This window comes from Anguilla rostrata, chromosome 7 (genome assembly GCF_018555375.3).
Source record: "Anguilla rostrata isolate EN2019 chromosome 7, ASM1855537v3, whole genome shotgun sequence".
In the NCBI taxonomy this organism is placed as follows: Eukaryota; Metazoa; Chordata; class Actinopteri; order Anguilliformes; family Anguillidae; genus Anguilla; species Anguilla rostrata.
In genome coordinates, this window is record NC_057939.1 from 55,053,449 (window position 1) to 55,075,319 (window position 21,871).

Here is a 21,871-nt window from a genome sequence, read left to right on the forward strand (position 1 = left end):
TTACTGCTAACCAGAAACTTATCACTGCTGCTGCTGCGATAGACACGCACGCACACGTACACACACACACACACACACACGCACACACACGCACACACACACACACACACGCACGCATACACACACACACACACGCACGCATACACACACGCACACACACACACACGCACCGATACACACACACACGCACGCATACACACGCATACGTACACACACACACACACGCACGCATACACACACGCACACACACGCACCGATACACACACACACGCACGCATACACAAACGGACACATGCACACACACACGGGCACGTACTGATACATACACACGCACACACATACACACACACACAAACACAGATGCACACATGCACCCATGCAAACACACATGCACCCAAAGAAACACACACGCCCACACAGAAATGCACACATACACACACAGAAAACAGAAATGTGCACACACACACATACACACAGAAAGACAGAGAAACGCACACATACACACCCACAGAAACACACACATACACACAGAAAGACACAGAAAAGCATACACACGCACACACACACACACACACACTCGGAAAACAGAAAGCACACACACACAGGAAGACAGGGAAACGCAAACGTACACACGCACAGAAAAAATAAACACACACACACACACACACACGCTCAGCCTCTCCCATCATCTCTCCCCGTAGTGCAGAAATATTGTTCTTCAGCGTGGCCATGGAGAGGTTAACTCAGACCTTGGGTGCAAAGCCAATAACGGGATGGCACAGGGTGTTGTTTCCTGGTCCTCCTGGGCTGTGTGTGCGCTTTATTTCTTTGTTCAAAAGAAACCTCTAAGAAATTACATGGGCCAGTGTTATTATAATTAGAAATGCAGTTTCTATGAGAACGGCCCATAATAAAACGCTCTGGTATGCGAAAGTCTTTCGGGATTTTAGCGGTTTTGTTTATTCTGAGTTGAATAAGAAGTTCAGTGTGGTCCACTATCACAATCTGTACAACGCGATGCCCCATGATTGAGATCCTAATCCTTTATATTTAAAGTAAATAAGGTAGCTACTTATCTTAATTGAGGAGTTGACAGTGTTTGTCCTCTTTAGTTCCTAATTGCAGTAATTATTCTGCAAACCAGATGCTGATAGTGTGTGCGTATGTGCTTTTGCAGGAATACAGGAGTATACCATTGCCTTACCTGTGAGAAATGGTTCAGATCTTAGCAGAGAGTGAATTAGAGCGCCTGTGTATCACATTTAGTGCTATAATGCAGCTACCCCATTAGATTCAGAAAACTGAGCTTCCAGCTGTTAGCACTCTTAACTGTTAGTCGTTAGCACTGTTTGCTGTGTTAGCTGTTAGCACTCTTAGCGCTCTTAACAGTTAGCGCTGTTAGCACTATTTGCTCTGTTAGTGCTGTTAGTGCTGTTTTATCTGCTAGCTGTGCGCGCTGTTAGCAGTCTTAGCTGTTAGCGCTGTTTTCTCTGCTAGCTGTCTGCGCTGTTCGCAGTCTTAGCTGTTAGTGCTGGTTCTCAGTGAGTGAATGCTGGAAAACTCACTAGCTCACTAGCGCACGGCGGGCGCGTCTGACGATGCAGCACTTTGCTTTTCTCCTCTTCACCTCCTGCCGACTCTCCTCCCAGAATCCAGATACCTGCAGTTCCCCGGTCTTTCCGCATTGGCCCACGGATCACGTGATTACGTTTGTGTGTTCCTTTCTCTAAGAAGCGACAGAGAGAGAGAGAGAAATAGAAGGCTAATTTACAGCCCATCTTTGATTAAACTTTCTCGTCACTTGTGCTGGTATCACATTTTATGCCCTTAGAATAATACACTTAAATGGCAAAATTCTTACTAATAATAATTTTATGATTTTATTATTTATAGAATCACATTCTTAATTAGGTTATCTTAAGTCTCTACTGTACGTTTCTGCTAATACTATTGTACTACTTACAGTACAGCACAGTTATTAAAGTGAAATTAAAAAAATAGAAAGAATATTTCATTTTGAGTAGCAGAATTGTTTTAACAGTTCAGAAGTCACATTATTATTTATTGTAATATAATAAATTATCGTATTTGCTGGTCGTTAGAGGACCGTTGTCTGCTGGGTTCTGAGTGGATAACAGAAGCTCGTTTCCATTCTTCTGTGAAGGAAGAGGCCTTGTGTGACTGTGATGTTGATTAAACTGGGTTGTTTCGCTGAAATGGCCATGCTTTCCCGCCTGATTAGTTCAGGGTTAAGCCAGGTAAGAACTGCTGGCCTGCAAAAAATAAAAATAAAAACCCCCCAAGTCCATACTTTGTGCCGTCTTTCACGTCTCCCTTAAAAAAATCACAAAAATTGAAACTGGATTACAGAACTGAAAACGCACAGAAACGCAGGGGTGATGAACGTATGTTTGAGTAGCGTTCATTACTTTATAGTTCAGCCGAAATGTTCTCTCTGAAACGGATCGCTGTTGTGGCCGTGCGGATTGGCCGAACGGAAACGTCATGGAGACGTCACGGCGGGTGGGAACGTGGGGGATTCTGTGCGGCTCCACAGCGAGGCTTCTTTGCTTTGTGTGCCGAGCAGGAAGCTCTCAAGTTCAGCTGTGCAGTGGCCCCCATAATGCACTGCGAGTCCGCGTCGCGTCGCAGGAGTCCAGTGGCTTACAGCCTTCTGATGGCTAATGCGCCAGATTAGCCGGTCGTTTGGGTTGAGGTTTGAAACGGGGTGCTTTGCAGGGTGCGCATGCTGTTTGGATCCTTCTTCCTTCAAGCAGCGCAGTATGTTTTTTTTTTTAACCCCTGAGAAGGTCTGGAACTTTCTTTGCACGGCTAACTTTGTTAACCGGTTGATGCGGCCGTGCAGTCTGAGCCGAAAGCAGAAATTGGGGTTGACAGAAGATTCTCTTTTTTTCCCCCTCACCCCCCTCCCTCCACCCCTTCACCCCCCTCCCCTTCCCCCCGCCACCCCCCCCCCATCAGAGTCTCTCGGAGGCGAAGACGGCGCTGAAGAGGAAAGATCAATGCCTGCGTCAGCTGAGCCGGCAGCTGTCCCAGCTGCAGCAGGACAAGCGGCAGCTGGAGCAGAGCGTTGGGCAGGCCGAGAGCGCCCTCCGCCTGGCAGCCCAGTGAGCAGCGGCCCGCGGGACCCGCCTGCAGCGGACACAAGATCAATTCCCCCCCCCCAAAACAGCACACCCCCGGCCCCCCCGTCCCCATAACAAGCCTCGCTTCAGCAAACCCGCGAGCTGTCTCGCCTTTGAAATATAGGAGCTGGTGCACTCATACACACACATACACACTCATACACACACACACTACCACCACACACACACTATACACCCTCACCCCACTACACCAGCGCACACATCACATCACACACACACACATACACACTCATACACACACACTCATACACACACACACACACACACACACACACACACCATATACACACTCAAACACACACACTCATACACACACACATGCACACTCATACACACACACACATACACACTCATACACACTCATACACACACACATACACACACATACACACTCATACACACTCATACACACACACTCATACACACACACACACACACACACATGCACACTCATACACACACACACATACACACTCATACACACTCATACACATACATTCACAGAGAAACACACAAACATCCATAGCAACTGTGCTCAATCGCGTTCACACAAACCTGTGTCTCATGATTGGATGTAAGATAGATCACAGAGCTTTAATGGGTGTAGTGCAGGAATGTGTGGTCTTTTATTAATTGTGGTCAAGTACAGGATGTGAGGTACCTCTGTTCAGCTGGAGGAGGAAGAGTGACAGCTAACTATTAATTCCTGAGATTTAAACCATAATAAAAAGAACTGTGTGTCACGGTGGTGTAGATATTTAAACATGCACTCTTGTGTGTTTTAGCAGCAGTCTCTGCTTTGTGGACTGAAGCATGACATCATAAGAGCCTCAGGAATATTAAATAAATATATCTAAAATATATATTATTATTTCACCAGTCAGCTTGTTTAGTGAATAAGCATCATGTACTGTGCAGATTGTAATACATTTCTTTGTTTTTGCTCAGTCATTTTAATAGAGTTGTATGAGCTCATGTATGTATTCTCTCCCCTCCCTCTGTCCTTAGGAGTAAGGACACCCTGGCGGGGTACGTGAGGTCGGTGGAAAGCCGTCTCAATGACGTGAGTACTAAGAGTTCAGATGCCTCTCTGGGGCTCCATTTTAAAGCCCCCCGCCCCCCCCCCACGCCGCGCGCTACTCCGCATAGCACAGCCCCAGCAGCGGTATTTCAAGTGTCAGAGCCCGAAAATATATTCCTTCAGATATGCTGGATCCCTGGTGTTGCTGCACTGTGTGGACAAAGGCTTTCATTTTGAGTGCCCCCCCCCACTCCAAACCCAACCAGGAGCCAAACAGAATGCAGCCCCAGTCCCAGTCTTTGTTTGCCTTTTGTTTAACCTTAAGGTTTTTCCCCCCTCAGTGCCGCTGATATTAAAAACCTATGGGAAAGGGAAAGCAGGCCTTGTAGGGCTGTCAGTACCAAACCGCATTTTAAACGCGCGGGGGGGGCGGGGGATGGGGGGGTGGAGTTGGCGGAGTTGGCCACGGGAACATGTGGCTCTGATAGCGCTTGTGGTTTGTATCGTTACTGGCGAAGACGGTGGGAGGCGATCTGAAGACGTGGATCCCTCCCTCTCTCCTTCTCTCCCTCTCTCCTCCTCCTGTGCAGTCCTACTCCTAATTTACTCCCGTTGTGTCCATTACGCAGCTGCTGTCCTGTTTGTGATTGCGCTCTTCCAGGTCCTGATATTTTTATTATATAGTTTTGTGCTGCACTGCCTGCAGATTTACCTTTTGAGTCTGTGAACATTAGTTGAAAAACAGCATTTTTTTCCCCTCCCAAATTTTCTGTATGTTTTTTGCCAGAATCTAACCACTGCTTTTCTCTTCAAATTACGTTTCTCAGATAAGAAAAGCCTTGTTGAGCGCTCCTTGGATAGCTGTTCCAGTGTGATACTCAGAATTAGCCTCATTTCCATTCCATTTCCACAGTTTCTCTTCAGATATTACCAACCATTTTTCACATTTTACAACGGGAACAAAGTACATTTTAAAATAAGAAAAAAGTTTCCATGCAGTATCAATATAAATCTTCAACAAATTGTGTAATTGTTAATGTAATTGCGTACTGCACGCCTGGCCCTGACGGGGTGAGGGGGGGCGTACTGCACGCCTGGCCCTGACGGGGTGAGGGGGGGCGTACTGCACGCTGTCGCTCTTCGACACGCGAGGCCTTCACAGTCACCACGTGACGCGGCTTGCAGGTCAGCGGGAGGGGTTCCTCTGAATTTCGGGGGAAGCTGGTAGGGGCGCAAGGTTCCAGGAAAGGGACCTGCAGCCTCAGGAATCAGTCCTCACGCCATCGCAGAGGCTCGGCTGCCTCGAACCCTTCTGCACACGCCCTGACGTATCCGCTCCTTCAGGTGTAACTGCACGTAGCTGCACGTGTAGCGTGTGTATTGTTACATGCGTGATCCGCCAGTAACACACGCACACACACTCTGCTTCGTGAGCCCTGAATTTGGCGGGATGGTTCGAGTTTGAGTGCCGGACAAAGGCGCTAGTGGTGTTTCCAGCGAGAGACGGAAGGACCGACCTTTTACACGATCAGTTAGAGGAGAAAAGAGAGAGAGAGGAGAAAGAGAGAGAGAGGAGAAAGAGAGAGAGGAGAAAAGAGAGAGAGAGAGGGGAGAAAGAGAGAGAGGAGGAAAGAGAGAGAGAGAGGAGAAAGAGAGAGAGAGGGGCGGGCGACTCCCCGACGCGCGTCCAGCTCCGTCTCCTCTCCGGAACATCTGTCCGCGGTTGCCGTGGTTTCCCCCGCGGGGTCGCGCGCTCGGGACGGGGAAGGGTGCGAGCCGTCATTAGCCGGCCAGCTGTGCTGTCATCGCCGCCGTCCCCGTGACCCCCCCCCCTTCCCTTCGCCGCTGTGACCCCCCCCCTCCTCCGCCACCCCCCGGGACACGCGAGACCTTGAAGGGCGTAGAGTGAAGCCCCTTATAGATTATCCATGAAGGACACTTGTCTGGTCCCGTGCCCCCGCGCCCCCCCGAACCACCCCCCCGGTCTCGTCCGCCCTGCCAGAGATCAGGTGAAGCTTTTATCAGGCCTGTCAATCAAACGCGGAACATGTTTCCCCCGGTCCCGCGTCTCCCCCGCACCTTTGTGTGCGTCTGTTTCCGAGCGGCCGCTCGATGCTGCTCTGCGCTGCTCCACGCGCTGCTGCTCCACGCTGCTGCTCTGCGCTGCTCCACGCGCTGCTGCTCCACACGCTGCTGCTCCACGCTGCTCTGCATGATGCTGCTCTGCGCTGCTCCACGCTGCTCTGCGTGCAGTCTGTCAGGGAGGCCGGGTCTGAGCTCACCCGTCCGGCTGCTCGACTTTTATTAAAACTGGAATATGTAGGTAAAGGTTTTTTATTGCTTCGGCACGTTGTTCTGAAGTCTAAACTGAACTGAATTTGCCGGCAGTAAGTAACAGTGATAGTAACAGCAGAAATTTGATTATTTTGATTGCTCAAGTAAAAAAAATAATTCAGCGTTAATTATTTGAGAAAAATAAAATCATAATGAATCCTCTGATCCTCAGTGGTGTTTGGTAAGTACTTTTTGGCTGATGATGGCTGTACCCAGCTGCCGGTTAGTAAACATGACAAAATGGAACTAAACAGCGATTTGAGAAAAGTTATCCCATTTCATTTTCTCTGACACGGGATGGCAGGTATTTCACTTACCCCGCAGTCCTCCTTTAATTTGCCGATCACACCGCGGTCCAGCCAGCGCCCCTCCTCGCGCCCCTCCACGCACCCCGCGGTCTGAGATTTGATTTTGGGTCGAGGGATTCCGTGGCGCAGGAGGTCTGGTAAAACTGATAAAAGTCTCCCTCCCCTGGCGATGATTCGGTCTGGTCCCCCGCCGGTCGCTGGGTTAGGGTAATTCCTCCCCATAACCTTCCGGGAGCTCGGGGGGGCGGGGGGTGTGGGGGCGGGGGGATTGGGCTCCGCGGGCTTGAGTGGAGAGCCCGGTCTGGCCTGGGAGCTGCACACAGCCGCCACGCGCAAACGGCGCGGGGCTGTAATTACTCTCGGAGACCAGCGCTGGGCCGTCCCGGGAAACTAATACAAACCCCCCCTAACCCCCCCCCCCCCAATGACCAATCTGCAGGTAGCAGGGACTCGAGAACCTCGTTCTTCGTCTTAGTTTCATTTATGTTAACAGTTGCTAAAAAGGGTCGCCTTGAAAATGCGTTCAGTCATTATATTATCAGACTCGTTTGTAGTTCTGACCTGGAAGTGGATGTAAACATGGCATAATTAAGTCAGTGAAAAAAAAAAGAAGAAGAATGCAGGTGTCGGGGTGTTCATGTTGACAGGTTTCCCTTTACTCTGAAGGGCACGTTGAATATATCAAATGCGTAAAAGTGAAAAGTAGTATCCCCTGAATCAGCGTGAGTATTGTCCCGTTTGTGCGAGCAGTGAACTACGCGGATAGCGGGTGAGGGCAGAGGAGGCCGTGCAAGGTGAGGAAGGCCCACATGAGCGCCCGCAGGACTCTTCCTCACGGAGGCTAAAGCAGAATAAAAACGGGAAGGCGCTCGCTGATGGCTGATTTAGTGCAGAGTAAATGGCTCTTCAGCCATCTTTATTCTCTTAGAGGAAGTGAGCGGAGACCTCCCTGTTACAGCAGGCCTGGGCAGGGGCTGCAGGGCTGGGCAGGGACTGCAGGCCTGGGCCGGGGCTGCAGGGCTGGGCAGGGGCTTCTGCTCCAGGTGCTTTTGCAGGCTCGCTCATTTCCTTTCTGTGTCTTAAAATGATCTTTCTGTGAGCGCCTGTAAATAATTGTTCTCAGTGGCTGCAGCTCATTGCTTACTCTCTCTTCCATAATTACTCTCTGCTAATGATCTGCATAACGGGACTAATCTTTATGTGGGAATTAGCAGGGCCGTCTATTTGCTCCATTTATTTGATATTACAAAAGAAACCTATTTTAAATTATTATTATTATTATTATTATTATTATTATGGAACAGATGTGTGCATAACATTGCAAGTGTGGTTCACGATATGGATTTATAGAGTATTGATGAATAGGCATAAATTGATTTTTTAAAATTTTATTTCATTCATAAACACTTTAATTTTGACAAAGTACCGTCTGTTTGTTTTTAAATTACTACCACAAATAGGGGTAAAATATGAATAACAACCTGCAAATAAATTGAGTAATAGATTATGAAGACCTGTATGATGGCTTATGGTGCTATATTTATTTCAGAGAAACCAATGTCAAAGCTTTAACATTGAAACAAACAAAATATGACAACTAAAGCCATTTCAGTTTAACCAATAAACCAAAATATGACAATTAAAACAATTTCAGTCTGACCAGTAACCCAGAAAACTGCCATATCATCTGCAAATGGAAGTATCAATCTAAGTATTTTTGACTTCTTTTTAGAATGTGTAATATTTATTTTATTATTTTTTATTTTTAGCTTTGGAATAGGAAATGTTACCTTAGAATTAAGCACACTTCAGAAATTACAGTCACACCGCGTGTGAACAGAGTTTATTTCAACGACAATGTAGGGCATAAACAGATTAATTTCCTGCCGGTTTAATTACGCGTGGTAATTGTGAGACTGCAGACGCTCGGTGGAAACCCCGGAAAGTAACCGTCTTAATTACTTCTGGAGTGAGTTCCGTTGTCCGTGCGCAGTAATCCCATATTTATTGTGTTGTCCTCTCGTATTTGGTCATTTTTGCCCCCCCTGAAGAGTCCGGTGCGCTGCGGCGTCAGCTGAGCATTGTTATTCCCGCCCCGACCCGCGCGCTGTGTACATTGTTCTCGGCCGTTATTGGCTGTGTGCTTTTGTACTCCGACACCACCAGCAGCCTCCCTGGTGGCTTTTGTCACAGAAGAAAGAGAATCATCAATATCCCGGTTAAACTCGACTTTCAAAGCTGATCGCGCCTCGTTCGGGGGCCTCCAATTTAATGAATTTTCTTTGATTCCGCGCAAGTTTTTAAACATCAAACAATAAATCGGCCAGGGTGCAGTAAAATATTTAGATCTATTGACTGTGGTTCAAAAATGTAGAAGGCAAAACTCTGGTGGATTGATGTTGATGCATTCTGAGCACTTTAATCCACATGAGCGTTTCTTTTTATCTGTTCGGCTCGTGCAAAAAGGAGGGGAGAAGGGCCTGGAGAATATTCGCAGACATGTAGCAACTTTTTTTAATTACACCTTTGCTGCAATTTTTTTAAAGCCATCTTTTGAGAAATGTTTTTTTTTTTTTTTTTGTTCTGATTATCTTGTACTGTCCAACCTCAAGAGCAGCAGTCTCAAGGAGACTCCCCATAAGCGAGGTGCATCGCAGGTTTTGAAGGCAACCTTGAAAAGTAATAAAATGACATTATTGAAGAGCACACTATTGGTGTTTGTTGGCCATAGGTATCGACAAAATGTCCTCATTCCGACCCGCAACGTCCACCCCACTGTAGCAAAACCGACAAGATTAAAAGCGCCGGAATGCCTATCACAGACTCTTATTTTTAAGGGGAAGTTGGAGAGAATGTACGATTTTCTTTATGGATACTGTGCGCCTTTTCCCCGCCCTGTGTTTTGTGGTGGTAAAATCTGGCTGAATTGTGTGTGTGTTTTTCTCTAAATGAATCGGTTGCTTTGGATCCTGCTTCAGATTTATGAGTCCTCAGCAGCTGAGCCCCGCTGCCAGTTTCGGGGAGAAGTTCCTCCGTCAGCCGAACGGGCGAAGCGAGGGGGAAGCTTTCGATCTTACCCTGTGCAGCGGGCTGCCCTGATTTACCGCCGCGTTCCGGGGGGGTCGGGGGGGTAATAAATTAGACTGTGTGCTGTATGCAAGCGTGTTTGCTCCACTTGACAGGGCAGCGCTGACGTTAAACATCTGCTGTGTGATGCATTCTGCGCTCGCCACGGTGTGCCACCCGAAGCCTGCTGCAGCCACACTGGCACGCTGGTACGCTGGCACACTGGCACGCTCAAACGCAGCTCTCATCGTCCACGCCACGCCACGCGGCCGTGCAGTTATTCTCCTCTCCCACTGCAGTCGTTTTAACAAAGTGACTCACATGCTTTGGCCGTGCCGAGTGTGTGTGTGTGTGTCTGTGTGTGTCTCTGTTCGTGTGTGTGAGTGTGTGTGTGTGTCTGTGTGTGTGAGTGGGTGCGTGTGTCTGTGTGCGTGCGTGCGTGTGTGTGTGTGTGTGTGTGGCGAGTCTGCTCTGTTCTGTGGGGTTCAGTTTTTGTTTCTAACTCCCCGGCTCGGTGTCTGTGTTCCCCTGTCTAATTTCTGCAGATCTGAGAAACGGGAATATGGCTCAGAGTCAGTGTTGTAGAGGGCAAGGGCTTTACCGTTAGATTTTTATTCCCTTTTAAAGTGAGCAAAAAAGAGTTATACAGCAATTTCACCCAAAATCATCGTAATGTCTGTATTGTATATAAGAGAGAAAAGATCCCTTGTCATGTGAAGTCTTATCTTAAAATTGTATCTCATATAATTTACGTGTGGTCATATATTTTATGCTTCTGCTTTAGGGCTATAATTAGATGGTAATTTGATACGTCTTTTAAATTAATTTAATAATCCGGATCCTTTATTTAATTTCTGTTTGATTATGTAAGTGCGCTTGTCTGAGTGGTGTAAATGTGGTGTTGGTAGAGTTTTCTCTTGAACAGCGCGATCAGAAACGCTGTGATTGATGCTGCCCATCAGTCGCCTCTGCTTATCAATTTGTATTTAAAACAAATTACTGCTGGTGTGGAGGGTGCAATGCATGTTAACCAGCGCAGGATAACTACTTATTGACCTGGCCAATAAGGCTGGCCTGCCGCTCATTTTGGTCCACTTTATTTCATGGAGATGAGTTAGCTGGTATTTCCTGCAGTCCTCAGATTTTAAAGTTACGTTCTGATGGTGTTTAGTAAGCAGAGACATTCCATTTTCTTATGCTGCCTGCAGGACGGTCTGTTTCTGATCTGATGAGTTGAACAATTTTTTTTATTTTAATAGTGTCATGGAAGAATTAAAAAAAAAAAAAAAAAAATTTAAATTCAGGTTCAATATAAGCCACACTGGAAAACAAACTGCACATTACAGAAGAACTGAGGTGTTGGAAACCAGCCGTGGACGTTCATTTGTTTGGTGTGGTTAGGTACCTGGAATTGCCCAGACGTGTGTGCTGCTGTATGCCCGGTCATTATTTCATTATTATACATCATTATATCTTTGTTTCGATAACTTATTCTGCAAACGCAAAGGAGCTGAAGAAGAGGTTCTGCAGGTCAGCTGTTAGACGCGAGCCTGTAAAAATCTCATGTGCTCGCCGAGGAGCATGGCATCGGCACGGCCAGGGCGGGAAGCGTCTGTTCCACAGCAGAGACAGGAATTACGGCATCCTTATATTCCTGTTTTTCTGGGAATATTTTTTTTTTGTTTAAATTTTTCAGCATTTGTAAGTCATTGAGACGCAGGCTCATGCACACGCGTTCCTTATGTGTGTGCGGTGCACACGCGGTCCTAACGTGTGAGACCCGTGATGTTTGCCGTGTTGGGATGTTGGCACGCTCCCCTGCTTTCCCGTCCTCGTTTCTGCAGTAACGCTCTGCGCTCTGCTCCAGCGCTGCTGCAGTACCCGTTATCCTCCAATAGGTGGCACTGTGATACTTGAATGCCTCGGCGGGTTGCCGTGCAGCCTTGTGGAGTCGGCTCGCAGGAGTCCTGCACGTCTGGCTCTTTGATTGGGCTATCGCTGTTGGGAAGGAGTGCTTTTGTTCTCCTGGCTGAAGTGTTCGCTCTCGGCTTCATAAACCAGAAAAGCATTAACTGTTTTCATCATGCTTAACAGCGGTAGTCCGACAACAATTTTCTGTTGAAGTTTTAAAATTTTTTTTATTATTCTTAAATTCTTAAAGATCAAATGATGAACATTTAACACAATAAAGAGGACCTGTAATGAATAGCCTTTTTATTTGTACATTTATTTTTGTATTTGCGAGCTATTTAGTGGTGATTAGAGAGGCTGGACTCCTTAGGATGGCTAATGGTTTTCTAACATGGCTTTTGATGAACATTGGTGAAATTGTATAAATTATTCTGGTGTGTTTGCAGTGTGCTAATTAGTGTTGTTCTTTTACAGTTGTGATACATAATTGAATGATTAAACAGATGCCAGTCGACAGTGAGTCGCGTGTTGAGTGAGCTGAATTTATTCTCCCTGACGTTTTGAGTGGGTCAGTACTGAATGCCCTTTATCATAACTTACAGTGAGGTCACGGACCCACGTATCGATTTAATCTTAACAAATCACAATTTAAGGGATGTTTTTAGGCTTTTTTTCCATCCTGTGTTATTATTGTCAAGTCCATAATTTGGAAACGGAAGCTCACTGTAGAGCATCCGACTCCAGTCCCACCCGCGCCTGAGCTGAATTTTGTAAGACTCTGTGGTTTTGGAAACAGAAACTGTGCCGTACAATCGAGCTGAGAAACGGGTCGTTCGGTTTTTGTTTTTTTCTCATTTTGCCTCTCCTTCCAATATCGACAGGATTATTCCTCAAACTCTGACGGAACAGAAGAAGAATCCAGAGCACACAATGCAGATCTGACGGTGTCTCTCCCTCAAACCATTATCTGAATCCCCACTGAAAGCAATTAAAACGCAGCTCAAATCCAGAGGAGATAACGGGTTAAATTCCTGGCTGCAGCTTCGCTCTCCCCACAACTTTGTTTGTTTCATAACAAAGCTCAAGGTGGAGATTTATTGACTCTTGTCAAGTTCTCGATATGATGAAACTGCGTATGAAAGTAAGGAGGGGGTTACAGTCGGGGGAAGAGGGAAATTAAGGCTCGGGTACAGTCTAACTGCAGAGCGCTTTGTGCTCAACTCAGAAGTGACCAGTTTAAACAGGTGTGACATTCTCAGACCGAACAAAAAAGTATGATTCCTTCCTTTCAGCAAATGCATAAATCTTGGGGGAAAAAAAAAATTGTCCAGAGTTGAGAACAAAACTCGTCATAGCTAGACGGATGCTGATTTAAAAATAAATAACATTTAATGGAGTTTTGTTTTTTGTTTTTATTTCCTCTTAATGTCAGGTAAAGAAAGACACTTTTCCTCTTTAACATTCACTGCCTCTGCTCAGAATTAGATTTATTTGTGGGAAAAAAAAATCAATTAGTCCTAAATTTATTCATGGATTTCAGGCCAGGCGATCAATGCTTGTCCACTCAGCAGGCTCAAAGGGACCCAGTTCATCCCAGTTAATGTGTTTGAAGGGGAATTACCATTGATGTTGTTTTCTCTTCCTTTAGGTCAAAGAGCGCATCTTGCTGTCACGGTCGGCGGCCACCAGGGAGGACTTCACCCTCCAGTTACCCAGAGTGCACCTGGACGCGGCGGGCTCGGAGAGGCTGACGGGCGGGCCGGAGCTGACGGCGTGTCAGGTTGGCGTCGTGCGTCAGAAAACCGCGCGCTTCGCTGAGACCCGTTAGGAGCGCGGGCGCCGTTAGGAACGGGTAACCAGGGTAACCAGCCGGGATTACCGCCCTATCAGAGAGGCCGACAGGACATCTCCGCTCAAACACGTCACCGAGGGCTTTAACGATCACTTCTGGACAACTTCATATTTCACCAGTAAATCAATTCGGCCCGGCTTGGCCACACGCCTGCATGCGTTATATAATGACTGAGTAAGGCGGATTTCTGAGATTAAATTAAATTTAATTAATTTCTATTTTTTTGAGTTGCCGCTGCATTAGTGGCTCAGCAGCTGAAGTGACTCCTCCAGCGCACTGGCCTGCAAGCCAGCGGCCATTTTACACTGCACTGGCCACACAGTACTACAGGAGAGAGCAAACACTGATCTCTGGAACGACGTATCTCTCTGACAAAAACAAACAAGAAAGTAGATTTCGTTTTGAGGGTACAGTCTGTGTCTTTACATTTGAAAGGTGTGGTTTTTTTTGGAATCTGTAGGTAGTTCCAAGATATCTTTAATTTAGTATAACTTGTAAATGGGAACAGCGCTGTATTTATGACATAGTGACATAGTTACTGCGTTTTAATGAAGGCTCCTATAAGGGTGAAAATGTCTTCCGTGTGGCCCCAAAAGCTCCTGGTGCGGTTTTAAGGCTTTACTGCCCACATCACCGGTGATCTTTGCTCACGCAGAACTTCCCGCTCCTGACCGCTCCTTACGCAGCGTGATTTATATTTCCAGTAAATATATAACGCGTTCTCCTTCTAATAGTGTCATCATGAACATGATTAGTCCCCCCCCCCCGCCCCCCTCCAGTTAAGTGAATGTACTGCAATCAGGATTTATATCACACTCTCCTCTGTGCATGGGCTGACTCTGCTGTGTTTAAGCTGGGTCAGTGTGTGTGTGTCTGCTGTTTGGGAGCAGAACAGAAGCAGGGTTCACATGGCTAACATCGCAGCGATGCAGTAAATATTATGAGCGTGCCCTTTGTGCAGCGCGCGCTGCAGAAACAGCCCAGCTCCTTCGTGTTTCTGGGCCCAGTGCGCGCGGACCTCTGTGCTGTATCATCAGACAGCTGGAGATGACCCACAGCGCCGCTGCAGCAGGTGTAGCTGGGGTCTCCGCCTGATCTGCTGAACTTTAGCCGTTGTTTTCAGTCAGCTGTAATTCTCTCATTTTTAGCACATGCGTGATAAAATCGAAAATATCCAAAATATGAGTTTTCTTCTTATGAAACGTCTGTTGAATGTTTGAACGTGGATTCCCAGCCTCTCTGAAGGCTTGATTTATTGACGAAATTTAAAGTATGAATGTATTTAAGTTTTCTTCTCTTCTGAGCTGTGGGTCATTGCAGTGTTTGATCACACTGTGGCATTCCTTTGTTTTGTTATTACAGACCAAATAAGTCAGTTTTATTATCCTCAGGCTACTGCAAAATTAGCCAATATGCATGAGTCAAGACCACTGTAGTAGATATTGTGTATTTACCATATATCTGAAATTGTATAATTTTATAGGATCAAAAATTCAGTCTGAATACAACGCAGCACTTTGACAATAGAGGCACAAACCCTGGGCTCCATGTCTTCGGTATTAATGGTTTAATTTAGTCGAGGGTTGTCAGAGAACTGTTTTTGTTTGTCTGAGCTCTAACGAAGCTTAGCTAAACCGTAATGAGCTGGTTTGTTTGGCGGGGTTGTGCTGCGGACACTGGAAAGCTGTGAGCTTTGATTTCCTTGGATATGAAAATAGTCTGACATATTTTCAGAAGAGTTTAGGTACTGCTCATAGATATGTTACAGGAGTTCCATCAGTAATTTGGGGGAAAACCTCTGTATGAATTCAGAGTGACATTATTTTCACAAAAAATATCCAAATTACAGAAAAAAAAAGCTCAAGAAGAAGATCTAAGAGAAATGAATTGATCCAGAGATGGTGCTTTTAAAACTTCTGGCTGGTGTTCATTCACAGTGCAACATGGCCGGCATTTACTTCAGTTTGTGGTGATCTGAAAATGTCTGTGTGATCACAGTGGTTTTGTGAATGCACAGAAATAATGACATCACTAATTGCTACTCTGAAACACTTTTGACACACCTGTGTTACCGTCCAGTGAAATCTGACGCACCTGTACAGTATCGCCATGGTCACCGCTGGCTGTGCGAGCATCAGTCTTACCTGCCAGGAGGATTACAGATGTGGAATCACGCTCAAGATCCTCCTGCGTGCTCACTGCTCGAGTACATCCCTCTTCCTAAGGGACCTCGGAACACTTTAGGTGCATTCTCTGGAGTTAAATACAGTGTGCACTGAAGCTCCAGCATGACAATTCAGGTTATTTTTACAGTTGCACAAGTAATTCTGGCTGTTTAATACGTCTATAAATTCAGAAGAAAGTAAAAATGTCATGTGGAATTTCTGTCTCATATTGTCCTTTCACTTACAGAAATTTGAATTTCATTAGACAGCTGAAAGCCTGTCTGTAGACCGCGGGGTGTCAGGATGTCAAATCTCCTGCTCCCACCCCCCCCCCACCCCCCCTCCCCTCGCACTCGACTTGGGCATCGGGTCAAACGCCAGTCACCAGCCTTTGATTAGTTCAGAAAAAATAAAAACTGGATCTCCTGCGACTGTGCGAAGCTGCAGAGTTTATTATGGCTTAGTGATCTGCTGATTGACTCCATTAGCTGTCAGTTACGGCGCTCTTAATGTCAGCTTGCCCGTGTAGCGCAGGGAGTGAAGGCTGATGAAGTTTCTCTGGCCGGCGCGGCTGACACGCCCGCGATCGAGCCGCCGCTCCCGGTTCTGCATGGCAGTCTAAGTGACAGCGCCGTGCAGCCATGAATATGCAAGTTCCACCTAAACGCGCGCGGAAATGGAAATGGAAAATAAGCATTTTTGTCCTCGAAGGTCATAACATTAACGCATTTAGCATATCTGTGAGAAGCGCGGGCTCTCTGTGAATTTGCTTTTCTTTCCGGTGTGAAACAAGGAAACTTTATTTTTAATTTTTATATTATGCATTTTATTTTGTTCCTGTATTTCCTCACTCGGTCTGATAAGGAATTGCAAAGGAAATGCTATTTCAGAAGTATTCTGAAGAGCGCATTTGTAACCTTAGGATGTTCCAATGATACTGCATGTTTTCTCTTTTTTTATAATTCTTTAGTCTTTTTTTGTGTTTCACCCTCCATCAGAAATATCTCAGACATTCAGACATTCAGCATACTGATGAATAAATGGGAATAATTAATATGAAATTCTAAGGCAGATGATAAAGTATAAACGCAGAACTTCCCCTCTCGGTGTGTTCCGGTAAGTTCCGTGCTTCCTCCCTGTTTGCTGACTTTGAGAGAGGACACTCTGCTCACCCTGGTCCTCCCTCCCCGCCAGAGCCTGGTGTCCTCCTTGGTGGACGTGTACCAGATGGCCTGCTCCAGGATGGCGCTGCTGGAGAAGGAGACCGCCTCGCGGCAGACCCACATCGCGGACCTGAAGAGCGAGCTGCAGGACGCCTGCCTGCGGGAGAACCAGTGCTTCGTCCCGGTACGGCCTCCCTCGTCTTCCTCCTCACACACCCGTGTGTCTGTCAGTCACAGAGCTGGCCGTTCGGTTTCCTCAGTGTGCTGCTGTACTCCGCTCCTTCATCACCTCGCTGACGATGGCACCACGGGCAGCTCAGGAAGTTAGCCAGAGGTACTTGTGCCAGCTAGCGAGCCAACATCGCGGCCGAGTCCAGGCTTAGGATGTTGGTCAGCTGTTGGCAGAAAGCTTTTACCGCTGAGCCAGTCTGAGAACAAGAGCTGGTGCTTCAGGATCTTCTGAGTTTGTGCAGTAAATAAGCCCAGTGACACGGAAAAGACACTGACATGTAGGGGAGACCCAACACTGCTTTTCAAGGGTTTTTAAGAATTTACAAACCCTTGGTAAAACGGTGGTAAATGTTACCCATGTAGCTACTTAACTGCATATTCAAACACACTGGCCGACCTGCAGTCTTCTTTTGTTACTAGCGGACAGTGGCAAACAGAAATAATGCATAAAGTAGTCACTCGGTTTGGTTCTTTTGTTACTTTTTCTTTAAAATAATATTTTACGTGACACTCTAAACCGGATCCCAGCAAAACACAGAAAGCTCCAGCATCCCCACCTCTCCCCCCCCCACCCCTCACACCAGGCTGGGAAGCCCGGGTGCGGTTTTGCCCAAACTGCCGTGTTTGCTCTGGTTTGAGACGGTGAGGGGGAAATGCACTCCACCGCCTCGCTGTGTTTGTTTTATGGTCCCCGAGCAGACTGAGGGAAGAGGCCGTCTCTTCCAGCACCGTGACGAATGCTGATTCGTCCTCCAGAACCGCCCATCATGGTTAAACTGGCGCCATTGGCTCCCCGTGTAGGGGGGGGGGGGGGCGTGAAACAGTCTTCAAGCACGCTTTTGAGGAAGCGCTTCTGTAGACACTGAGCTCAGCTGTGCCTTTTGTGTGAAATCAAAACTGATGAAAAACTATAAAGTTTGCAAATTTAGCATATTTAATGGGAGCACACAGCCAAACCTTTAAAGCTCAATAATTACAGTTGTACTGTTGTTTTGACATGAAGTTAGGGAGTCCTCCTTTGTTTCAGAACCCTGAGCTCACACATCTGATATTAGTTTCCAAGGGCAACACTTGTGATGTGGGATCAGCCGGTCCTTAGGTACGGCATGCTGCTCATTGAGTGCGTGTCATAAGAGGCTTAATGTGAGGTGTGTGAGGTACCCTGGTGCTGTGTGAGGCACCCGAGGTGCTGTATCTCTTAATTGTGGTGTGGGGTTCTCTCGGCTGGACCTTGAGGGAGAGCCACTCTCGCTGCTGAACAGCCGTGATCACAGAGCTGTTCAGACATAATGGCCGACTGGCCCTGCCGAGCCTCCCTGTGAGAGGTGCACCATGGGTAACGTTGCCGCGGAGTTGGCCAGGAGCGACAGCAGGGCCTTCCATTATCCTTTTTTTATTTTATATGTATTTTTATTTTTGCACACTGAGGAAGCGGGTGGCTCAGGGGCAGAGCTGCTGCTGCTGCTCTCTCCACTCGAACCCTCGTTTCAAACGCACCTCGGAGCGTCTGCGCGAGCTTCCTGTGGTCTCCGCACGCCGGCCTCCCCCCGGCACCACGGGCCGCGTCCAAGCCCTGCCTCCCTCCCCCCTCCCCCCGGCACCGCGGGCCGCGTCCAAGCCCCGCCCCCCGCCCCCCCGCTGCAGCGCGCTGGTCTCAGAGACCCACGCGGTGAGGGCTTCCAGCTGTTAATGAGCTAACGTCCTTCTGCTCCATGGCCCCGCTCACACGGCTCAGCAGCCCTGCGTGAAGGCCCAGGAAAGGCGTGCACAGTAGGTGTGTACAGTAAGTGGGTACAGTAGGCGCGTACAGTAGGCATGTACAGTAGGCGTGTACAGTAGGCGTGTTCAGTAAGCGTGTACAGTAGGCATGTACAGGAAGCGTGTACAGTAGGCGTGTTCAGTAAGCGTGTACAGTAGGCGTGTTCAGTAGGCGTGTACAGTAGGCGTGTACAGTAGGCGTGTACAGTAGGCGTGTACAGTAGGCGTGTACAGTAGGCGTGTTCAGTAGGCGTGTACAGTAGGCGTGTTCAGTAAGCGTGTACAGTAGGCGTGTACAGTAAGTGTGTACAGTAGGCGTGTACAGTAGGCATGTTCAGTAGGCGTGTACAGTAGGCGCGTACAGTAGGCCTCCATCTTGGCCGCCGTGCTCAGGCCCGGGTTAGCAGAGCAGCGGTCTCTTCGCTCTCGGCCTGACTCCAGATGAGGAACACCTCACTGGGCTCATATTCCAGCAGTGACGCACCAGCCAGCTGAAGTGTGTGTGTGTTAGAGCGTGTGGCTCCAGTTCAGACCCAGTTTCACCGTCGCCGTGTTACCCTGGCCTCTCCCCGGGAGCGCAGCCTGTCCTTATAAACGCGTTGATTATAGACGTGCAGCTCGCTGGCCCCGCTCACTGACCACAGCTGCTGCTGGATCCAGTCCGGACCTCCAGCCCTCGGTCCTCTGAGGAGCCGCGTGCAGCAGGGACGGGGATCAGAGGGACCTGCTGACCGCTCGGCCGGCCTGCCGCACGGGGAGGGGAAGGGAGGGGCCTGCGCTCACTGGTGCACATTTCCTGTTTGGATAAGGAGGCTCTGATTCCGCAGTTTTACAGCGCGGTGCAAACAAACGGACACGCTCAGACTGGGAGGGACGGCCACTTGAGCAGCCTTCCACAGGCACGACACCCCCCCCCCTGCCCCCCCCCGAGGTCGCTGGCGGTGGCATTAGTGCCTGAAAGCTTTTATCTGTCCTCTTAAGACCCGAGCAGGGAGGAGCTGTCCCGGCGGGGAGTGCATTGTCTTGTGCTGGGTTATTACTTGAATAACTCATTAAATATTGAAGCGTGGCGGGTTGCGTTCTCCTGGTGACACGCGCGCTTTCGGGGGGGGGGCGGGGGTAAGTGAAACCTCCTCGATCGATACGGGTCGCCTGCCGCCTCCACGGACCCCGCCGCCGCTCGGCAAATTGAATTTGGGACGCCCGCGCAGGGGAACCGGAAACTCTGCGCAGCGCGCGGGCGTTTGATTGGCTGGGAGGAGGGGGTGGCACCCGCGCCACTCGTTCCCCGGGCGCGAGGCTGCGGTGCGCCAGCGTGGCGGGCGATCAAACGAGGGCACGGAGCCGAGGGGGCTCCCCTTACCCCCCCACACCCTGGCGCTCCCTGTGCCGACGGGCACTCTCAGACCAAGGACTACACGACCGCCCTGGGACCCCCATGCAGGGGCACGTCCCCCCCCGCCCCCTCCTCCAGCAGCCCCTCCCCTTCTCTCTCCTCTTTATTTGATTTCACGCTTCCAGTGGGGACTGCAGCACATAATCAAAAGTCATCAGTTTTCACGGTGGCTTCTGTGCAGAAAACGTGTTTAAGAATCCAGATGAGAAGCCACAGAACATACACGGGCAGAAGCCCTGTTCCTGCAGAGCTACCGTCCTGTAGGCTTTCAGTTTAACCCTAATTTGGCACACCTGATTCTACTGATTAGCAGCTCAACCAGATCGCTCGCTGTTGAGTGAGGTGAGCTTGGTTAGGGTTGGAGTGAAGACCTGCAGGATGGTGGGTTGGAGAGTAGTCACTCGACATTGGGTTAGTGACACACAGTAGTAGTGTCTCCCTCACCCCTCGTGCTGTGTGAGGATTGGCTGCTGCTGGCTACAGACAGAACTGAGGCTGGTCTGTGGTGGCCTGACCGCTGCGCGTCTTTCCCGCTGAACGCAGCCTAACTCAGAAAGGCTGGCTGCAGCAGCAGCGGGCGCAGCGCAAAGCAGCCTTCCTGTGCCGAAAAAAACGGCGAGTAATTGCTGTCATAATATTGAATTACCGTTTAGGGGCTGCAGACTGAAGCAGAAAGAAAGACTGCTCGTTCTGACGGAGCTGCTTGGCTTTAATGAAGTGTAATTGGCACCTGCTTATGGAAGAGGCTGTTCCTCGCGCCGCGGCGGCGGCTGGCCATGCTTGCTGCCGGTCGGAGGGGCGTCGCTGGCTCGGGGTCCGGAGCGGTGGACACTCCGGTCCGTAGCGGGCCGGGCCGGGCCGGGCTGGGGGGGCTCCTGACAGAAATGGCGCGGAGCGGGCGGTGTGGGGGCGAGGCAGCCGGGGGGGTTGGGTAACGGTGGACCGGGTCCAGGGTTAGTCGATACTCTGACACGCACCGCAAAGCCTGAAGCAACATTGCTTCTCCCGCTGTAATTAGGCCACCTAATCAGAAGCATATTCTAAAGGACACCGTGGAAACAAGAGCCTCGCCTCGCTGGGGTAGCAGAGAGGCCAGAGGGAGAGAGCCTCCGGACTCTTACACAGGGTGTGTGTGTGTGAGTGTGAGTGTGAGTGTGAGTGTGAGTGTGAGTGTGAGTGTGAGTGTGAGTGTGTGAGTGTGTGTGTGTGTGTGTGCGTGTGTGTGTGTGTGTGTGTGTGTGTGTGTGTGTGTGTGTGCGTGTGTGTGTGCGTGTGTGTGCGTGCGTGTGTGTGTGTGTGTGTGTGTGTGCGTGCGTGTGTGTGTGTGTCACAGCCTCAGTCCCGGAGCAGAGCCCCACCCCTGCACTCTGCTGAGTCCCCCAGTCTCAAATGGCAGCTGCCCTTGCTGAGCTGGGGCCGGGGCCGGGGCCAAAGTCAACAGATGAGCTGGTCTGAACTGGCTCTCTGTGTGTTCTGATTGTAAATTGCACTGGTGATGA

General features: G+C 48.9%; 1 protein-coding gene across 1 annotated transcript in view; it reads left to right on the top strand.

The window, feature by feature from the left end:
- The window catches only part of LOC135258660 (coiled-coil domain-containing protein 171-like), a 66,544-nt gene that overhangs the window by 35,338 nt on the left and 9,335 nt on the right, over nt 1-21,871 (top strand). The window contains exons 20-23 of the mRNA XM_064342103.1: nt 2,983-3,128; nt 4,176-4,230; nt 13,456-13,587; nt 17,019-17,171. Coding sequence (XP_064198173.1) covers nt 2,983-3,128; nt 4,176-4,230; nt 13,456-13,587; nt 17,019-17,171 — 486 coding nt within the window. The remainder of the gene's footprint in view (nt 1-2,982; nt 3,129-4,175; nt 4,231-13,455; nt 13,588-17,018; nt 17,172-21,871) is intronic.